The sequence below is a fragment of the Catharus ustulatus genome, chromosome 9, assembly GCF_009819885.2.
Source record: "Catharus ustulatus isolate bCatUst1 chromosome 9, bCatUst1.pri.v2, whole genome shotgun sequence".
NCBI lineage: Eukaryota > Metazoa > Chordata > Aves > Passeriformes > Turdidae > Catharus > Catharus ustulatus.
This window is the reverse complement of record NC_046229.1, coordinates 29,211,949-29,227,561: the sequence shown is the minus strand read 5'-3', so window position 1 is coordinate 29,227,561 and position 15,613 is coordinate 29,211,949. Positions and strand designations below refer to the sequence as shown.

The following is a 15,613-nucleotide window of genomic DNA, read 5'->3' as shown; positions in this document are numbered from 1 at the left end:
TTAGAAAGCCAGAGCTGGCTCACAAGGGCTTTGCTCTTTTCCTGTTTCAACCTTTTTGCCCTACTGGAAAAATGGCACTGATAGATGTCAAAGATGTCAGCTTGAGGAATGCTTCTAAAATGGTTTCTTAACCATGTCTTTCCCTAACCTGAACAACTCCATTTACATATTCAGAGATATCTCATCACCCACTAGGATATTTTTGTCTACAGTTTATGCACGCATTTCCTCAGAGGCTGCTCTGCATTTTGCAGTCACATCAGCCTTCCTGGGACTTGGCCAAAACCCTCAGGGCTCAGAGACACATGTCCAGTGTCAAAATCCTTGGTGTCAGAAGCAGCCTGATCTGATAAGCATCTTAAAACTTCCAATTAAACTTGCTTGATACTGCAAGGCGCTGCCTCACCTCCCACCCCGATAGCACAACAAACACAGGACTCTGTGTCAAAGGCAAACCCTGGCTATTGCTGCTGGGCTGTCATCAGCCTTCCAGGGCTTGTAGGGACCTCCTTCTCCCACTGCTGCCTGTGCCAGCAGCCTCCCAGGGGTGCGAGCAGCCTCCCAGGGGTGCCAGCATCCATGGCCCCGTGGCTCCTGGCCATCCACACCATCCCTCTCTGCCAGCCTGCCTCTGGGGCACTGGGACATGGCTTTCCCCTGCCAGCTGAGCTTCAAAGCAAACTAGTGATATAATCTCAGCAGCCTGCCACTGAGATAGTGTTCTCCCTCAGGCATTTAAAGTAATGGCAAACACAAGCCTTGTCATCCTTGTGATTTGCATAAGCGTGTCCGGCTGGGAAAAGGAGCTGTGGATTGGGCTCAGGGTCTCTCCCAGCAGGGCCCTGCACTAAAATTTCAGAAGCAGCTTATTCCAAGTACAGCTAGCAGGGATGAGGAAGGACTCAGTGAGAGGTATGGAAAAGCAGGGGCTGCAGAGGGGGAGGCTGGGGTGATCCAGCCCTTCAAGTGCCAGCCTTTTTCAGTGGCAGTGGCTGCAGCTGGGGCACGAGGCGGTGCCCTGCTGTGTGCTGCTCAGTTTGCTTCAGTCCCTGGCCATGGGTTTGCAGCCTAGGAGCTGAGCAGCTGCAGCTAAGCCTGGTCCTGCAGGTACCTCACTCTGTGCTGCAGAGGGGAATAGATGTGTGTGTTAAAACACAGGGGTCCCTCAAGCATGGACTGGGGACAAGCCCCTTGGCACTGACTGCCAAAATCTCCTTCTTAGAGCCCTGTTTTTCTGCTTGCCCTGCAGTAAGAGCTCCCACTGAGATGGCTTTTAGCCCCAGGACTTTCTGCTGGGATATTCCATTCCTTTCCAAGATCAGTGATTGTACAAGCCACACTCCCTGCCTGATCCAGCCTTGATGCTGGGAGGTTGGGCAGTTCAGACATGGGTCACATCCGCAAGGAGCCTTGGTCAAAGAAAATATAGGATAAATTGATTTTTTGAAAACTTGCTCTGGTCTTTGGGGAGGAAGCAGGAACAGCTGTATCTCATTTGGATAGGAAATCCACGCCCGAGCCAGGCCTCCCCTGGATGCTCTGTGAGGCTCGGCAGCGCCAGGGAGGTGGGCTGGCAGCAGACACAACCTTTTCTCCATTGGAACAGTAAATCTCCTGTCCTGGAGTGTGACTGCACAGGCAGTGTGGTTTGCAGTGCTCTCATCTGTGGTGCTTTTGGTTCCGAGCCTTGGTGGGAGCTTTGGACAGGCAAGGATGGTGCCTTCCCTCCCAGTGTGGTGATGCCCTGGCTGTGCTGCTCCTGCAGCAGGGACAGCAAGGTGCTCAGGGCAAATCCCAGCTTTCTGCCCATCTGGGACAGCAAAATTGTTGGGTGATTTACAGCATGGCGATGCCCAGCACAAAACTTCCCTGCTCTGGTGACCTGAAACTCCACCGTTGGTGACCCTGAAGAAAGGGGCTGTGCTTCCTCTACCATTATTTCCTAAGCTTGGGTTGAGATCAGTCTGTGGGTTGTGGAGTGATAGTTGCTATAAACACTTCATCACTGTGACAAAAAAACAAACAACATCATAGTTCCTCTGGCAGCTGGGTGTGGGCGAGCCCTGGGTAGGGAAGCAGAAGAGATTTTGGCAAAGACAGAAAACAGGATGGGTTTAGAAACTTAACTGCTGCTGCTCCCCATCCTGGCTTTGTGGCTTTCTGTAGAGAACAGAAAAGGACAGGGGAGCAGGAAGGGGGGGGTCCCTTCAGCTGTGGGGGCACAGGGCAGGCAGGAGTGGCCAGCGAGGGTCATCTGAGCCCACGTCCTCCTCTCAGCACTCATTGACAGACTTTCATCTGAGGCAGGGGAGATGTTTCCCTGTGCCTGCAGCTGGAGAGGGGACAGCTCAGGCTGGAAGCCCTCCAGCAGGGCTCTCCTCAGGGTCATCCTTAGGGAGGGCAGCAGGCTCAGCCCTGGACAGGGCTGTGCTCTGGCAGTGTGGCTGCAGCCCTCATGTCACATCTGGACTAACACGTGCTGGGTGCTGGCTCAGTGGTGTCCCAACTCACCCTCTCCTGCCAGCACTGATGGGGACACTGATGTGGCACTTCTACCACTTCCCTCGAGGTGGTTTTCTGTCTCATTTGTGCAGCCTCTGGCACAGGGGCTGTGGCTGCAGGGGCTTCCTGCTCTTTGCTGTGCAGAGCTCATGGGGATGAAGCCAGGCTGGGTGGTATTGGGGATTTTAAAGGCTGATTTGTGTTAAGCTCAAAGATCTCTGGTATCTTTTAGGTCAAAAAAGTGTCAGCCCATCTCCTAACTGCTCAGAAATCTGCCTTCTTGTGCAGACAGTGTGGTGGGAGGTGAGGGAGGTGCAGCTGATGTCAGGCAGCAGGCGCTGTGCCAGGTCGCATGGCGAGATGGGACTTCCCGTGCAGCTCTGCAGAGCTGTGGTTTGGGGAACCCCCATCTCAGCAGCGGAAACAGCTCTGCAGAGGTGAAAAGGGGGGGCCAAACCTTGTTCCTGATGGGGAACAACACCCCCAGCAAACACTGAAGGTACTGAAGGCAGAGGCACTCTGGGTATGACAGCCAGGGTGCAATGAGAAATGAATGGGACCATGAACTGGAAACAGGAGGGAGCCAGGAGAGCAGGGCACATGCTGCTCTACTCTCACCCAATGCTCGAGAGCAGCAGCAGATAGCCCTGGGGGTGTTTGCCAGGTCCTGGGTGGATTGCCCAAGCAAGGAAGCAGAAAAGTTGACATCAGGCACCCAGAGCTGAATTTTACTTTCACACCTCTTGTGTTATTTTCAACGAAAGAGCGAGAGTTTCCAAGAGGGAAGGGTGCAAGGACTTCCCACTGAAGCCTCTGTCTTCTTCTGGTGAGTTTTGTGTTAAAGGCCCTGGGGGAGGAGGTCAGAGGGAGTTTCCCTCTGTGCAGAGGAACTTGGCTATTAAACTAAAAAGGGTGAAACTCCCGAGAAGAGAGTTTCTGCGACTTCAGACTAATTTCACAATTTCACAATTCACTTATCATACTGAAAGCCCTGCAGCAGAGGCCTGAAACACCAACACCTTCCTTTAGCATCCAACTGCTGGGAGCTGACCTTGAATTTTGGCGCTGCAGCCCACACACAGACCTGCTGCTGGCTAACTGTGTGTGTCCAGGGAAACCTGCACTAGAGCATTTATGGAGCCCACGTGTGCAGGCAATCCCTGCTCACAGCCCTGTGCTGCTTGGCTCCCTTCTGCCAGCATCACGCCCATGCCAGGTGATGCTTTTCCCACTCTGCTTTTCCCACTCTGCTTAATTTGATGTCCCAGTGAGGGGAGAGTATGAAAGGGCTGGGAAGGAGCTGGAAATGTTTGGAAAATGGTGCAGCCTGCCTGAGCTGCTCAGGGCCACCCCAGGCCTCCCTGGAGCAGGCAGAGAGGGAAGCTGTGCTCTGCTCTGTGGGAAGGAGGGGGAAAGGAGAGGGCAAGGAGAGAAGTGAGGAGCTCTGGCCACCCCAGCTGGCGGTGGTGGAGCGTGGGAAGCGCTGATGCCTGGCCTGGAGGCCTGGCCAGGAGACAGGCTGGCTCCCACCCACGCCTCCACGGGGATAAAAGCATCAAGGAAAAAAGCCCAAAAGACTGAAGGAGCTGTTTGTGCAGGAGGAGAGCTCACACCTTCCCCTTGGCAGAGAGGTGACATCAGGAGCTGTGCTGGAGCGGCTGCTATCGCATACAATCAGCATGAGGCAATGGGACAGGGCTGCTGTCATCATCCCAGGCACACAGCAGGGGTGTGGGTGGCCAGCTGCCATGGCACGGGGGCAAACAGCCCCCCCTGAGTCACCCAGCATGGAAATTACCACAGCTGGCACAAAAGAGTCAGTGTGGCCATTGGCACCACATGGACCCAGGAACACCCAGAGGGCAAAGTCCAGCGGCCTCTCCCAGCTAAAGCATCCCTGGCCCCTCAGAACTTTCCCTTCCCGTTGTGGTCCTCACTGCCATGCTTGCCCCAAATGTGCCTCAGTGCCTGGGAGCCAGGGGACAGCTGATAAACCAGCTCTGTCCTGCTTCCTTTCTACAGAGAGGCTTCCAATCTCCATGATGACATCAGGGCTGTGTGCTGGTGTCAGCCACCATGGCTGGTTTCCATCTGCCAGTATGCTATTGCCTGGGAGAGGGGAGGTGAGGGTGGCCTGGAGGCAGCAGGGCTGTGCTAGGGGAGGTGAGGGTGGCCTGGAGGCAGCAGGGCTGTGCTGGGGAGGTGAGGGTGGCCTGGAGGCAGCAGGGCTCTGCAGCCAGTGTGGTGCCATGGCTATCCCTGCTGGCACAGCACGCTGGGAGCTGTCACAGCGTCACCTCCTCCATCTGTGCAGAGCACACGCTCCAGCAGCAGGAAACCATCGCCTTCCCCTGGGCTTCTCCCAGCCTGGGAACAGCCAGCAGAGCAGATAAGTGGGGCCTGGCAGCTGGCACTGAGTGCTGTGCTGTGCTGTGCTGTGCTGTGCTGTGCTGTGTTGAGCCATGCCAGAGCGCCTGGCATGATCTGCCTGGCCTCCAGCTCGCCTGTGGGCAAGTGCCAGCCCTGCACAGTGCCAGGCATCCTGTGTTGGCTGAGCCCATGGGGCAAGGGACCAGGGATGCTGATCAGCAGTGCAGCCAGCCCTGTGCTGAGGTGCCATGGGGCTGGTTTGGACCAGGGGATGGAGAGGTAGCACTCAGTGTGCAGGGATGCTGTGAGTCCCAGCTGCTGAGTGGTGCTGTTTGCTGGCCTGGGGGTGTTGGCTGCAGGACAGGAGCCCAGAGGAGGGGGGATGGACAGAACCACTCGCTGTGCGTGCACTGGGCCATGCAGGAGAGCCCTTGTCTCAGCAGCTGCCCTGGGGAGGAAAGGCCCAGACAGAGGAATGTGTGTGGGGACAGGGATAACTTTGAGCTGGGTTTATGGAGTGGTCAAGAAAACACAGGAAATTGGCTGCAGCTGAAGGTCCTCCTGCCTGGAGACTGCAGCAGGGACGGGAAAATAGACAAGTGATGTGTCATGGAGGGAGCAGACAGCGCCCGATAGCAGCAAGGTATGGAAAGCCAAGGAGGGTGCCAAAGACAGCAGAGGGTTGTCCCAGTTTGATAAGGCTCTGGGCAATAAAAAATGGACTTTATGGGCTGTTGGAAACCTAAGGCAAGGAACCATGTGGAAATGCCAAGCCTGTTAGGAAGGAGAGCAAAGAAGTGGATACAGATTGCTGAGCTAGAACTGGATGAGGGATAAGGAAAATGCTTTCCAGGCCATTAGGAAAGGAGGATGTGAGACAACAGCTGCTAGAGAAGATATTTTAAAAATCCTTAAGCCTGGATAACTCACACCCAGGGGTCCTTTCAGGGCTGGCTGGAGCAGGAGCCAGGATCCACAGGACTGGGAGAGCTCTAAAGCAGTGCTCAGCACTGGAAAGGGCTGGGGTCCCCGGCACAGGGCTGGGAGGCAGGAGAGGAGCAAGCAGAGGGAAAGAGTGCAGCCACAGTTCACGCTGGCTGGAGGTCTCTTTGGACCACTGGGATTTCTCTCCTCATTGTGAGCAGCCATTTGGCTGCAGGAGCCCGTTCCGTAGCGGGAAGGGATTTCACGTGTTGCTTCATGTTGTTCGGATACTGGTGGAAAAAGCAGCAAAGGCATCATGCTGGATCCACAGCGAGCACATCAAATGGGCTGTGAACTGGGGAAGTGGCCAAGCAGCATCAGCAGGGGCTGCCAGCAGGTCTCATGTCCAGGCACAGGCAGGATCCCCATGGTGCTGGCAAGCAGACCCGTGTCCCTGGTACAGAGCAGACCCGTGTCCCTGGCACAGAGCAGACCCGTGTCCCTGGCACAGAGCAGCTGTGCTCCCTCTGCAAACCCACAGCAGGAACCCAGCTCTGTGCCAGCCTTTGGGTCCGTACATCCTGGTCATAGCTGACTTCTCTCAGGAACTCAGCCTTCTCCCAAACAGCAGTGCCGCTTCTCCTCTCCTGGAGCCCCAAGGATTAATCCCTGGGATTGCTTTATTTCAGGGTTATACACCTGGGACCCGAGCTGGCTGCATCACACCCTGCTGAGCAAGAGGCAGGCAGGAATATCCACAGAGCTGCTGTGCCAAACCCTGCTCTCCCATCGTCCCGGGAGCTGTTCTGCCTGCAGCAGAGCTGTGTTTGTGCCAGAGCTAAAGCTGAGTTTTGCAGCAGCTCTGTCCACCGGGTGTGGGAAGCTTGTAGGGCTTTCCCAGGGGTTTTTGGCTGGAGCAGGAGGCACGTCCATGGCTCAAGGAGGTGACACGTGTGGGCCACTGCCCAGGGGAGGCCAGGAGCCCTCTGTGCCCTGAGCCACATGCAGTAGGTGGAATCAGCATCGGGACCATCGGTGGTCTGGGAGTTGCAGGGACATCCAGGGAGATGTAGGGCGATCCTGAGACATTCAGAGAGATGCAGAGACATCCAGGGCGACGCAGAGACATGCAGGGCGGTGCAGAGACATGCAGGGCGGTGCAGAGACAGCCAGGGAGATGCAGGGACACCCAGGGATGCCTGGGTGATGCCCAGGTACATCCAGGGACACCCAGGTACACCTAAGCACATCCAGGTACATCCAGGGATGCCCAGGTATATGTAGGTACATCCAGGAATGCCCAGGGCCATTCAGGGCCACCCAGGTACACCCAGGGACATCCAGGGACACTCAGGAACGCCCAGGTACATCCAGGAATGGCCAGGTACATCCAGGGACAAACAGGCACACCCAGGGCCACCGAGGGCGACAGGCGGGGCTGGCGCGGCCGCAGTGCCTCCTCCCCGCGGCCAGGGGGCGCTGGCTCTGGCGGGCGGCCCGGAAGGGCGCTCCTGCCGAAGCCAAGAGCGGCGGGAACAGCGAGATGCGGCAGCAGCAGCAGCAGCAGCAGCGGCAGCAGCCCCGGGAACAGCCCCGGCAGCGGGGCCCGGCGCTGCCCGCCGCCGTCGGGGCGCTGTGCCGGGCCCTGCCGCCCCGCGGCCGGCCTGCCCCCGACACCCTGCGCCGCGCCAGGTTCGACCGGCCGCAGGCGGTGAGCGCCGCTCCGCCCCGAGAGCCTGCGGGGCACCGGCACCGGGCAGGGGGACCGGCGGGACGGCCCGGTGCGGCTGGGCCCGGGGACAGGGCCTGGTGCCAGCGCCACGGGCACTGAGCCTTGCTGCCGTGTGGTGCATGTTCTGTGCGGACCCTGTTCTGTGTGAGCCCCGTTCTGTGCAGTCCCTGCTCTGTGTGCTCTGTGCAGTCCCTGCTCTGTGCAGTCCCTGTTCTGTGTGTTCTGTGCAGTCCATGCTCTGTGCAGTCCCTGCTCTGTGCAGTCCCTGTTCTGTGCAGTCCCTGTTCTGTGTGTTCTGTGCAGTCCATGCTCTGTGCAGTCCCTGTTCTGTGTGTTCTGTGCAGTTCCTGTTCCATGTGGTCTCCGTTCTGTGCAGTCCCTGCTCATTGTGCACCACCTGACCCGTGTTAGGGAGCTCTCAGCAGACTTTGGGAAGGGCCGTGTCCTACTGTGGTTGTAACTCAAGCCCTGGTGACCTTTCCCAGTGGTGACCATTGCTGCCCCTTACCATACCCCAGCTGGGTCTTGCTGCTTTGCCTCCAAGGCTTCCAGCTTGCACACAGGGTACCTCCCTTCCTCAGCTATTTTAAGGATTTTGTGAGTGTTGACTGAAATTCCAGCTGTAAGAATCACTATTTGAGTTTGTCAGCATGCTGGCCTTGTGCGGCCAAGAAATGATTCCCACTTCCAGCTCCTCCTGTGGTGCCTCTTGTTTGTGAGTTTCTGGCACTGTCATGGTCAGATCTTACCAGTGTGTTCTTGTTTGACCAGGGGTGAGCTGTGCCCTATGTAGTTGTTTCAGAGCAGATTTTAGAACACTCTTCTCACGTGGGCCTCACAGTAGAAGTGCTGGGTGTACAGCCAGCATAGGCCCTTTTCTTTCTGGGTGCTCCTTTCTGTAGATTCTGTGTTCATGAGGCAGGTAATACATGAACCTGCCTGATCAGATGGTGCTGGCTGGGTCAGCAGGTGTGCTGTTCCATGTGTGGTATTCAGATATAGCCTTAATTGCCTAACTAAGCCTAAGTAATATGGCAGATATTTTTCCTGCTGATCTCCCTTCCACCCCTCTCTTTTGCAGAGCCTGGACTTCTGGAGATTGCTGTATGTGCTTCTGAAGCAGATCCACGGGGGCAGGTGGACAGAGTCTGATGCCATAGGTAACATCATTCTGGCTGACTGCAGTTTCCATCTGTCCTGGGGAAGGACTGGCACTGGTTTTGTTGGTTTTGTTGACCTTTGGCTCCCTGCTCCCAGTCCTTAGTGCTCTGTTTTGAACACCTGTGCCACCAACGTACTGGGTGTCAGGTTTACTGATGAGTAAACGTGCTGTGAGGCAGGTTTGCTACTCTTTTGTGTGCTTTGTCCTGCAAACTGGGATGTTTGCACAGGCTCTTGCATCCCTGTGACATTTTATTGCAGGTAAATCTCTGCAATGATGTTAGGCATTCTCAGTATCTGCAAAGACACAAGCAGGTTTGGTTTTCCTTTGGTTCCTCCTTTTCCCATTCCCATGATTCTGTGGGTGCTTTTCCATCCAGGCCTGTGTCAGAGCCAGGAATTGCAGTGTGAGAACCATAAAGGCAGTGTTTTGAAGTTCTGCACAAAACAAGAAATAGACTGTGTGTGATTGTTTTAGGGGGACTGTGAATAATGGCTTTATGGACAGGGCCACTGTTCCAGGGGGGAGCTGAATGCAGATTGGCTTCTCAAAATAGCAGAAAACTGTTTACTTCTTAAATGTATGTTATTCCAAGTACAACACTACTCCCCATCTTCTCTCTTGAGACATGTCTATCTAGGGCCTTTTCATTGTATGAGAATTGCATTGTGATGAATCAAGGTCTCCTCATACCAAATCCACTTAATATTCACTTTTGCCCTTGAAAGCCAAACAGCCTAAACAACGCTGTATAAGCCCCTGAATAGCTGTGAGGCTGGTGGCTCTGTAAATGGAGTTAAGGAAGGTTAAGCACTGTGGAATGCAGAGCAGAACCAGCATAGTTTTGCTGGTAGCTCAGCAGGAAGTCCTGTTACTCGCAGGACTGCTATTTTTCATTTGGCTATTTTTATTTTTCCACTCATCCACAATCTGCTGTGTATATGGCAAGTCTGTTTTATTGACTGTCTCCCACAGCATTGTGGATGTGGTGCTGCACATGTGCAACCTTATTGGATCCTGGCTGCTCCCATACTAATTGCCTGTAGCATTTGGGGACAGGATTTCCAAGTGCATGTGGCAGGTTCCTGGCTCTAGAGAGAGCAAACACAGCCTCCACTGGTGTACTGTGGGGGAGCAATGTGTGGTTCTGCTGAGAGCTGCCCAGCTGATTTCTGAGAAACCTTTTTAGTCTCAACTTGGTGATTAAAGCTGAAATTCAGGCTGGAGAGCTGTACTGTTTTTCAAATGACACTAATTACTTTTGCTTGGCAAGTGAATGAGTTGTCTGCTGTGAACACAATCAATATTTCACTGCTTTTCTTCTCTGCCCCAGCTCTGTTCTCTTGTGTATTTAATGCAAATGAATTAAGCCTTGGGCATAAGCACTAAATAACTTTCTCAGATTTGTGTAGGATCCTGTTACACAATAGAGAATTGAACAGATTCCTCTAATCTGAGTCTAGTGCCTTGGTCCACAGATCAAGCTTTCCTTTCCTTTGCTATTTTTGTACAACCTCTTAATTACCTTGGTTAGAACAAGGAGAGCAGCAGTTGCCAGACCCCAGAGGAAGGCTGTGAAGACTCCTTTGGTGTAGGGGTTCTGTACATACAAACAGCTTTCTGGAAAAGAGAAACCATTCTCCAGTGATCTTGTACCCTTCATTTTTCAAAAGGAAACATTGATCTTTGGCTGGTTCAGGAATGCCCCTGAAGCCTGCCAGTCAGTGGTTGTAAAATTCTGCATCTGGCTCCTGGTGTCTTGTTCTGTGAGAATTTTTTCTTCACACAGTGAAAAGCACTTGGCTGTAAACTCTGGTGTAAACTTGCTGTAAAATCTAGCCCTTTAAACATGTCACAGCAGTTTACTGGGCAGTGGAGAGTCACAGTAAGCTGTGTGAATACTTTGGGCATAACCTTGTTGATGAAATCATGGCTGAGGGTTTCATGCTGTTTGTTCTTCACAGTGGCTGATGAACTTGGGTAACACCCTGACAGCCACACCAGGTAGCAGTGCAGTATGCATTTGGATAGTTGGAGGAAACATTTCTTTGCTGGAATTGCTGTTCACTTTTTGTAGCATGGGAAAGAGGTCTGAAGCTGCAATAGATTTTTGTTTTTTTGACAAGTGTAGCAGCAAACATTCTGAAGCAGTGATTTCACATAATGCCACTACCTATGCATGTGTTTCTTGTCTGAGTGCATGAAGTAATGTATCTGTGTTTGTGCTTGTGCTTGCTTCTTTTCCATTTTAGCCTGCCAGGCTAATGCATAGCCCTTATTAGAATATAATCTTGTGAATCAGTGAAAATATTTGTAAGAACTCATGGTGGAAGAGCACAGCTTGTGTGCAGTTTGAAGTGAGCTGACCTCTGAGGTTCATCCCCAGCTTGATCTTACTTGCTGAATATACTGTTATGAATAATATCTGTGGAGAAGGGGATTAGTTGGAAGCCTTGTGAAGGTCTTTCTGTATAAATTTCCAAATCCTAATGCAATAAGAAGATATCACAGAGGTGTCTGGTGTTATCTTCCATCTGAGTGATGTTTTATCCTCTCTCTTGGTTGCACTTTACAGAAGAATCCATCTTGGTCCTGGGTACTCACATAATGTTTATTCCCTTTATACTTTTGCCTTTTAACTTGAGCATTCTAGAGGTGAGGAAAACTAAGGGACTTCTCTAAGGTCACAGGAAGGTTCTTTGAGACCAGTTCCAGACCCATGCCTTGACTGCTCACCCCCAGTTCCTGCCTGGTACACCTCTCTGTGAGGGCAGTGTGTTGCAGAGGGAGACATGAAAGAAGGAGAGATAAAGGACCAGAACAACACAGAAATTCAGGTGAATTGCCTTGGTGGGTCTGGCCTGATGTATCAGAGCAGGGAAATGGTGATAAAAGAAAAAAAAACAACACCTGACTTGCGCTCCTTTCCTCCACTTTGATATGTGTTTTTTTTGAGGAGCTCCTTGAACTGCAGATGGCAGCATGTGATGCTTATTTGCTTTGAAAAAGGAGGAAAGCATGGACTGATCATCCTTCCTTTTGGAGTATTTCTGCCTTTACCTGTTATGGCAGTTCCTTTCTTGACAAATGCACACACAAAAAAGGAAAGGAAGACATGAAAACCCTGCTCATGTAAGAGTGTTCACGAGTGATCAAAATAAAATCTGTAATACCTCTGTGCTCTTGTGCTTGAGGGACTGGAGTGGACAAATCCTACAGCAGGATTTTTAGCAAGCCACAGGCATTTCTGCCACCCTCACAGGGGGAAGGGAAGCTGCTTGTTTCGTTCACAGGGTTTGTGGAAAGAGCAAATTGAGTGATTTAGGTCTTTTGCTTTGTCAGAGTGCCTGAACTGCATGAAACTGTAGATTGCTCTAGCTCCACCCAGCTGTGACAGCTGTCAAAGTGAATGCCCAAGGGAAAGAAAAGAGCAAATCTAGAAGGATGCTTTCATGGCATGGGGGAATATTCCTTCAGCCTCCAGCAGCTCACATCTCAGACTTTCTGATCCAGAGAGGATATTTTTGTGTTTCATAAGTTTCCATGAGCTGCTGTTCTGTAAATCCAGTTCCTCCTTGAGCCCGAGTGACTCCTGGAGAGTCCACAGTGTCCCACAGTGAACAATTTCAGAATTTTGCTATATGTGTGAAGAGCACCTCTTTTATCTTGTTTTGACTCACATGCTTGCTAACTTTGGTGCCTCACAGTTCTTGTGCTGAGTGTTGTGCAAACAAATCATCCACTCTTCACCCACTGCACAGCACTCAGGATTTTGAAGAGTTCTGTCATATCCATTCTTGCTCATCTTCTTGCCCTACTTCACTGCTTCTTACAATGCAGCTGTTCTGGGCTTGTGATTGTACTTGTCCTTTCTCTTTATTTCTTTCCAAATTGTCTGTAGCCTTAATGGGAGTGAAGAAATAGGGGTCATGGTGGGTAATTGCGTTCTGTTCAGTGTCCTTGCTACGTTTCTCACACCGAGTTTGCCTTTGGATGCCTGTCAGAACCAATTGTGATACTGTCATTAAAAACCTTATCATCTGAGACTGTTTTCCTGAGTCTACTGAGCAGTTCCAGGTCCAGTCTTATGTTGTAAGTCAGTAAAGTTAGGAACATGTCTTTCTCTGTGCACGTAATTTTTCATTTTTTTCTAAAAATACTTTTATCTGTCTTTTTAAAGCTTGGGCTCAAGGTTCTGCAGTCCTTCATGATCTGCCTGCATTCTTTACTACTATTATCACATCAGCACCAAGTTTTCTATCACTGTCACATTCTCCAAGTGTCATTTGGAGCTGTTTGAATAGCAGCTGTTTAGCACAGAGCCCTCATGTGAAACCACTATTTGTTCCTGCCCTCTGGTTCTTGTCTGCTGGGCACTTGTCATTGATTCAAGGGCTTTTCCTCTCCCTCCACTGCAGTGCCTTGGTTTCTTTGTGCAAACTGAATCCCACTGGGAAGTCTAAATGGCTTGATTTGGTTGAATCTTCCTTAATCACTTGCTTCTTATTGCCCTCAGAGAGCTCCAGAAACTTTTTGAGCAGGTCTTCCTTTTACAGCTGCTGGTTCTTAGCCAGTATGTGTTGTTTTCACTGTCTCCCTAATTAAGTTCTTTATTCTGTTTTTGACTTAGTACAGAGCCAAGGCTTACTGGGCAGAACCTTTTTTAATAATAACTTTCTCTGTGTTTCCTCAGTATTTTGCAGTCCTGCAGTGCCTGTCTTGTAGCTGTCAGGTAACATTTGGTGGTGTGAAGGAATATGGATCAGAGCCTTCCTGAGAATTTAATAGCCCATGTGCTGTGCTGCATTATCTCTGCTCTCTGGTGCTCAGAGATTTGCAGCAGGCTGTGAAACTCCTATCTCTGAATTCCAGTTCAGTTCAGGAGTAAAGTGATTCAGAGTGTTTACTAATTCATAGCATGCTTGGTGACTCATAAAAAATGAATAGGTGAGTTGGAGTCCCATTCTAGTGGGGATGGCTAATTACCTTTGTTAATTTGTGAGAGGCCATTACTGGTCTTGATCCCAACTTTGAATTTCTTCTTTCCCCTGAGCAGTAGTTCCTGTAATCAGAACGGGGCACTTTAAAGAAGGCTTTTACCCTTGCCCTCCTGTCCTTCACCACTTGTTTATTGTTGCATATGGGTAAAACCTTATAAAAAGAAAGGCCTTATAAAACATGCTTTAAACCTTACTATTCTGGCCAAGCTAACCTGTAAAGTTCCCATGAGAAAAAAAAAAATCAGTTTACATAACAATCTATTCTTGCGAGAAAACAGTTCACACCTACTAAAATAAGAAGTCTGTCCTGTGAGATTCTGTGAAGAAAAAAAAATAAACTATCTAGAAAGAAAAAAAATTGATAAACATGTACACTAGCCATCACCAAACAATCAACTGAGTTTCAATAATTTGCTAACCTATTCAATTCAAACACCTTCTAATACTCTATCAGAGGAAGCTATGTACAATAAAGATTCAGCTGTTCTGTTAAAAAAATCCAAGTATCTCATCCATTTCATTTCTGTCTCTAATGAAAGGCTACAACAGTTGTTAAAGAATCCAGTCTTCCTGAGGCTGGATTAAAAACTCTGCCTGAAACTGGTTAGCTTTTTTTCTTTTGGGTTTACTCAGAGTTAGGATTGAATGTTTAAGAGACAGATTTTTTGTTTGGATTTGGTTGTTTATTAAATTTTATTTAAAGTACAGAGAGTTCTTTAGCTATTAAGCTAAAAGTGAGAAAATGGAGATGAATTTAGTTAGTTATAAGGTTTTTAAAGGCTAATTATCTAATTCAAAGTTAACATTTATATTATTTATACTTTTGACTTAATAACCAAACACTTCTGCCTCTACTGCAGTAATTTCTAACTAAACACTATTATTTGAAACTAAGATGAAGAAGGAACAAGAAGGAAGGGATAATGCATTTTGTTCTATATTTATTTCTGTTCTAAAATTCTAAATTCAAAACCTTTCACCATGTGAAAGGTGAATAATTTCTATTCTAACTATACACCAGTGATTTAAACTCTGTTAATTAAATTTGGAAGCCTTCTCCAAGGCCTCAGGTCAAAAGCAGTGTTCTTTTGGGGATCAGTGTCAGAAAGCACAGAAAGTTCAAAACTCCCAGGTTGGAACTTCAGGGCTCCAACATCAGCCCTCGGAGGAGGCTGCAGCTGTGGAGCTGGAGGGATGAAAGCATGACTGCAGGGTTCACTCTGGGCTGTTTTGTTCTTGCAGGTGACCAGGTGAGGTTTGTGAAGTGGGCTCTGTGGTACCACGGCTACGGGCGGCCCCAGCTGCAGCAGCTCCCTGCCGATGGCTCCGCGGGCAGCCGTGAGCTGCTGCTGGCCTTCTCCTGGCTGCTGCACAGCCTGCACCTCCTGGAGCAGCTCCTGGCTCGGAACAGGGTGCAGACTGGGGATGAGACCTCTGTGTGCATGGTGAGCATGTGTCCTTCCACCCTGCCCTGTCATTGGTAGCTCCTCACAAGGGTGTCCTGGTTTGAAAGACAGGTGTCTGCTAAGAAAGGTGGAGCCTCTCTTTGAAATTGAGAATGTAAACCCCCTCCCTCCAAATCATTATAATTTTGAAATTAAGGGCTCTTAGGCAAAGATATGGGAAATAAAGATAACAGTTCTTTATTAGAAAAATTAAAACAGAAATACAGTATTACAAAGAACAAATCCAACACACTGCCAGAGTCAGAATCCAGCCTGACACCCCGTCAGTCAGTCAGGGTGTTGGTTACAGTCCTATTCAATGGTGGCTGCATCCTCCTGCAGTGACAGATGTGGTTCAGTTGGAGCAGTGCTCCTGTACAAGGTGCAGTTTTCCTCCAAAGGTCCAGTGATGATGTGGAAGGGTCTGGTTTTCCTCTGGAATCCAGTAGAAAAAGGCTGCTCTGATGTTCCAAATCTC

General features: G+C 50.4%; 1 protein-coding gene across 1 annotated transcript in view; it reads left to right on the top strand.

The window, feature by feature from the left end:
* The first annotated feature begins 7,339 nt into the window (after window positions 1-7,339).
* Window positions 7,340-15,613, top strand: part of TEDC1 (tubulin epsilon and delta complex 1) — a 69,544-nt gene continuing 61,270 nt past the window's right edge. The window contains exons 1-3 of the mRNA XM_033067604.2: window positions 7,340-7,507; window positions 8,610-8,688; window positions 14,933-15,135. Of these exons, the coding sequence (XP_032923495.1) occupies window positions 7,340-7,507; window positions 8,610-8,688; window positions 14,933-15,135 (450 nt within the window). The remainder of the gene's footprint in view (window positions 7,508-8,609; window positions 8,689-14,932; window positions 15,136-15,613) is intronic.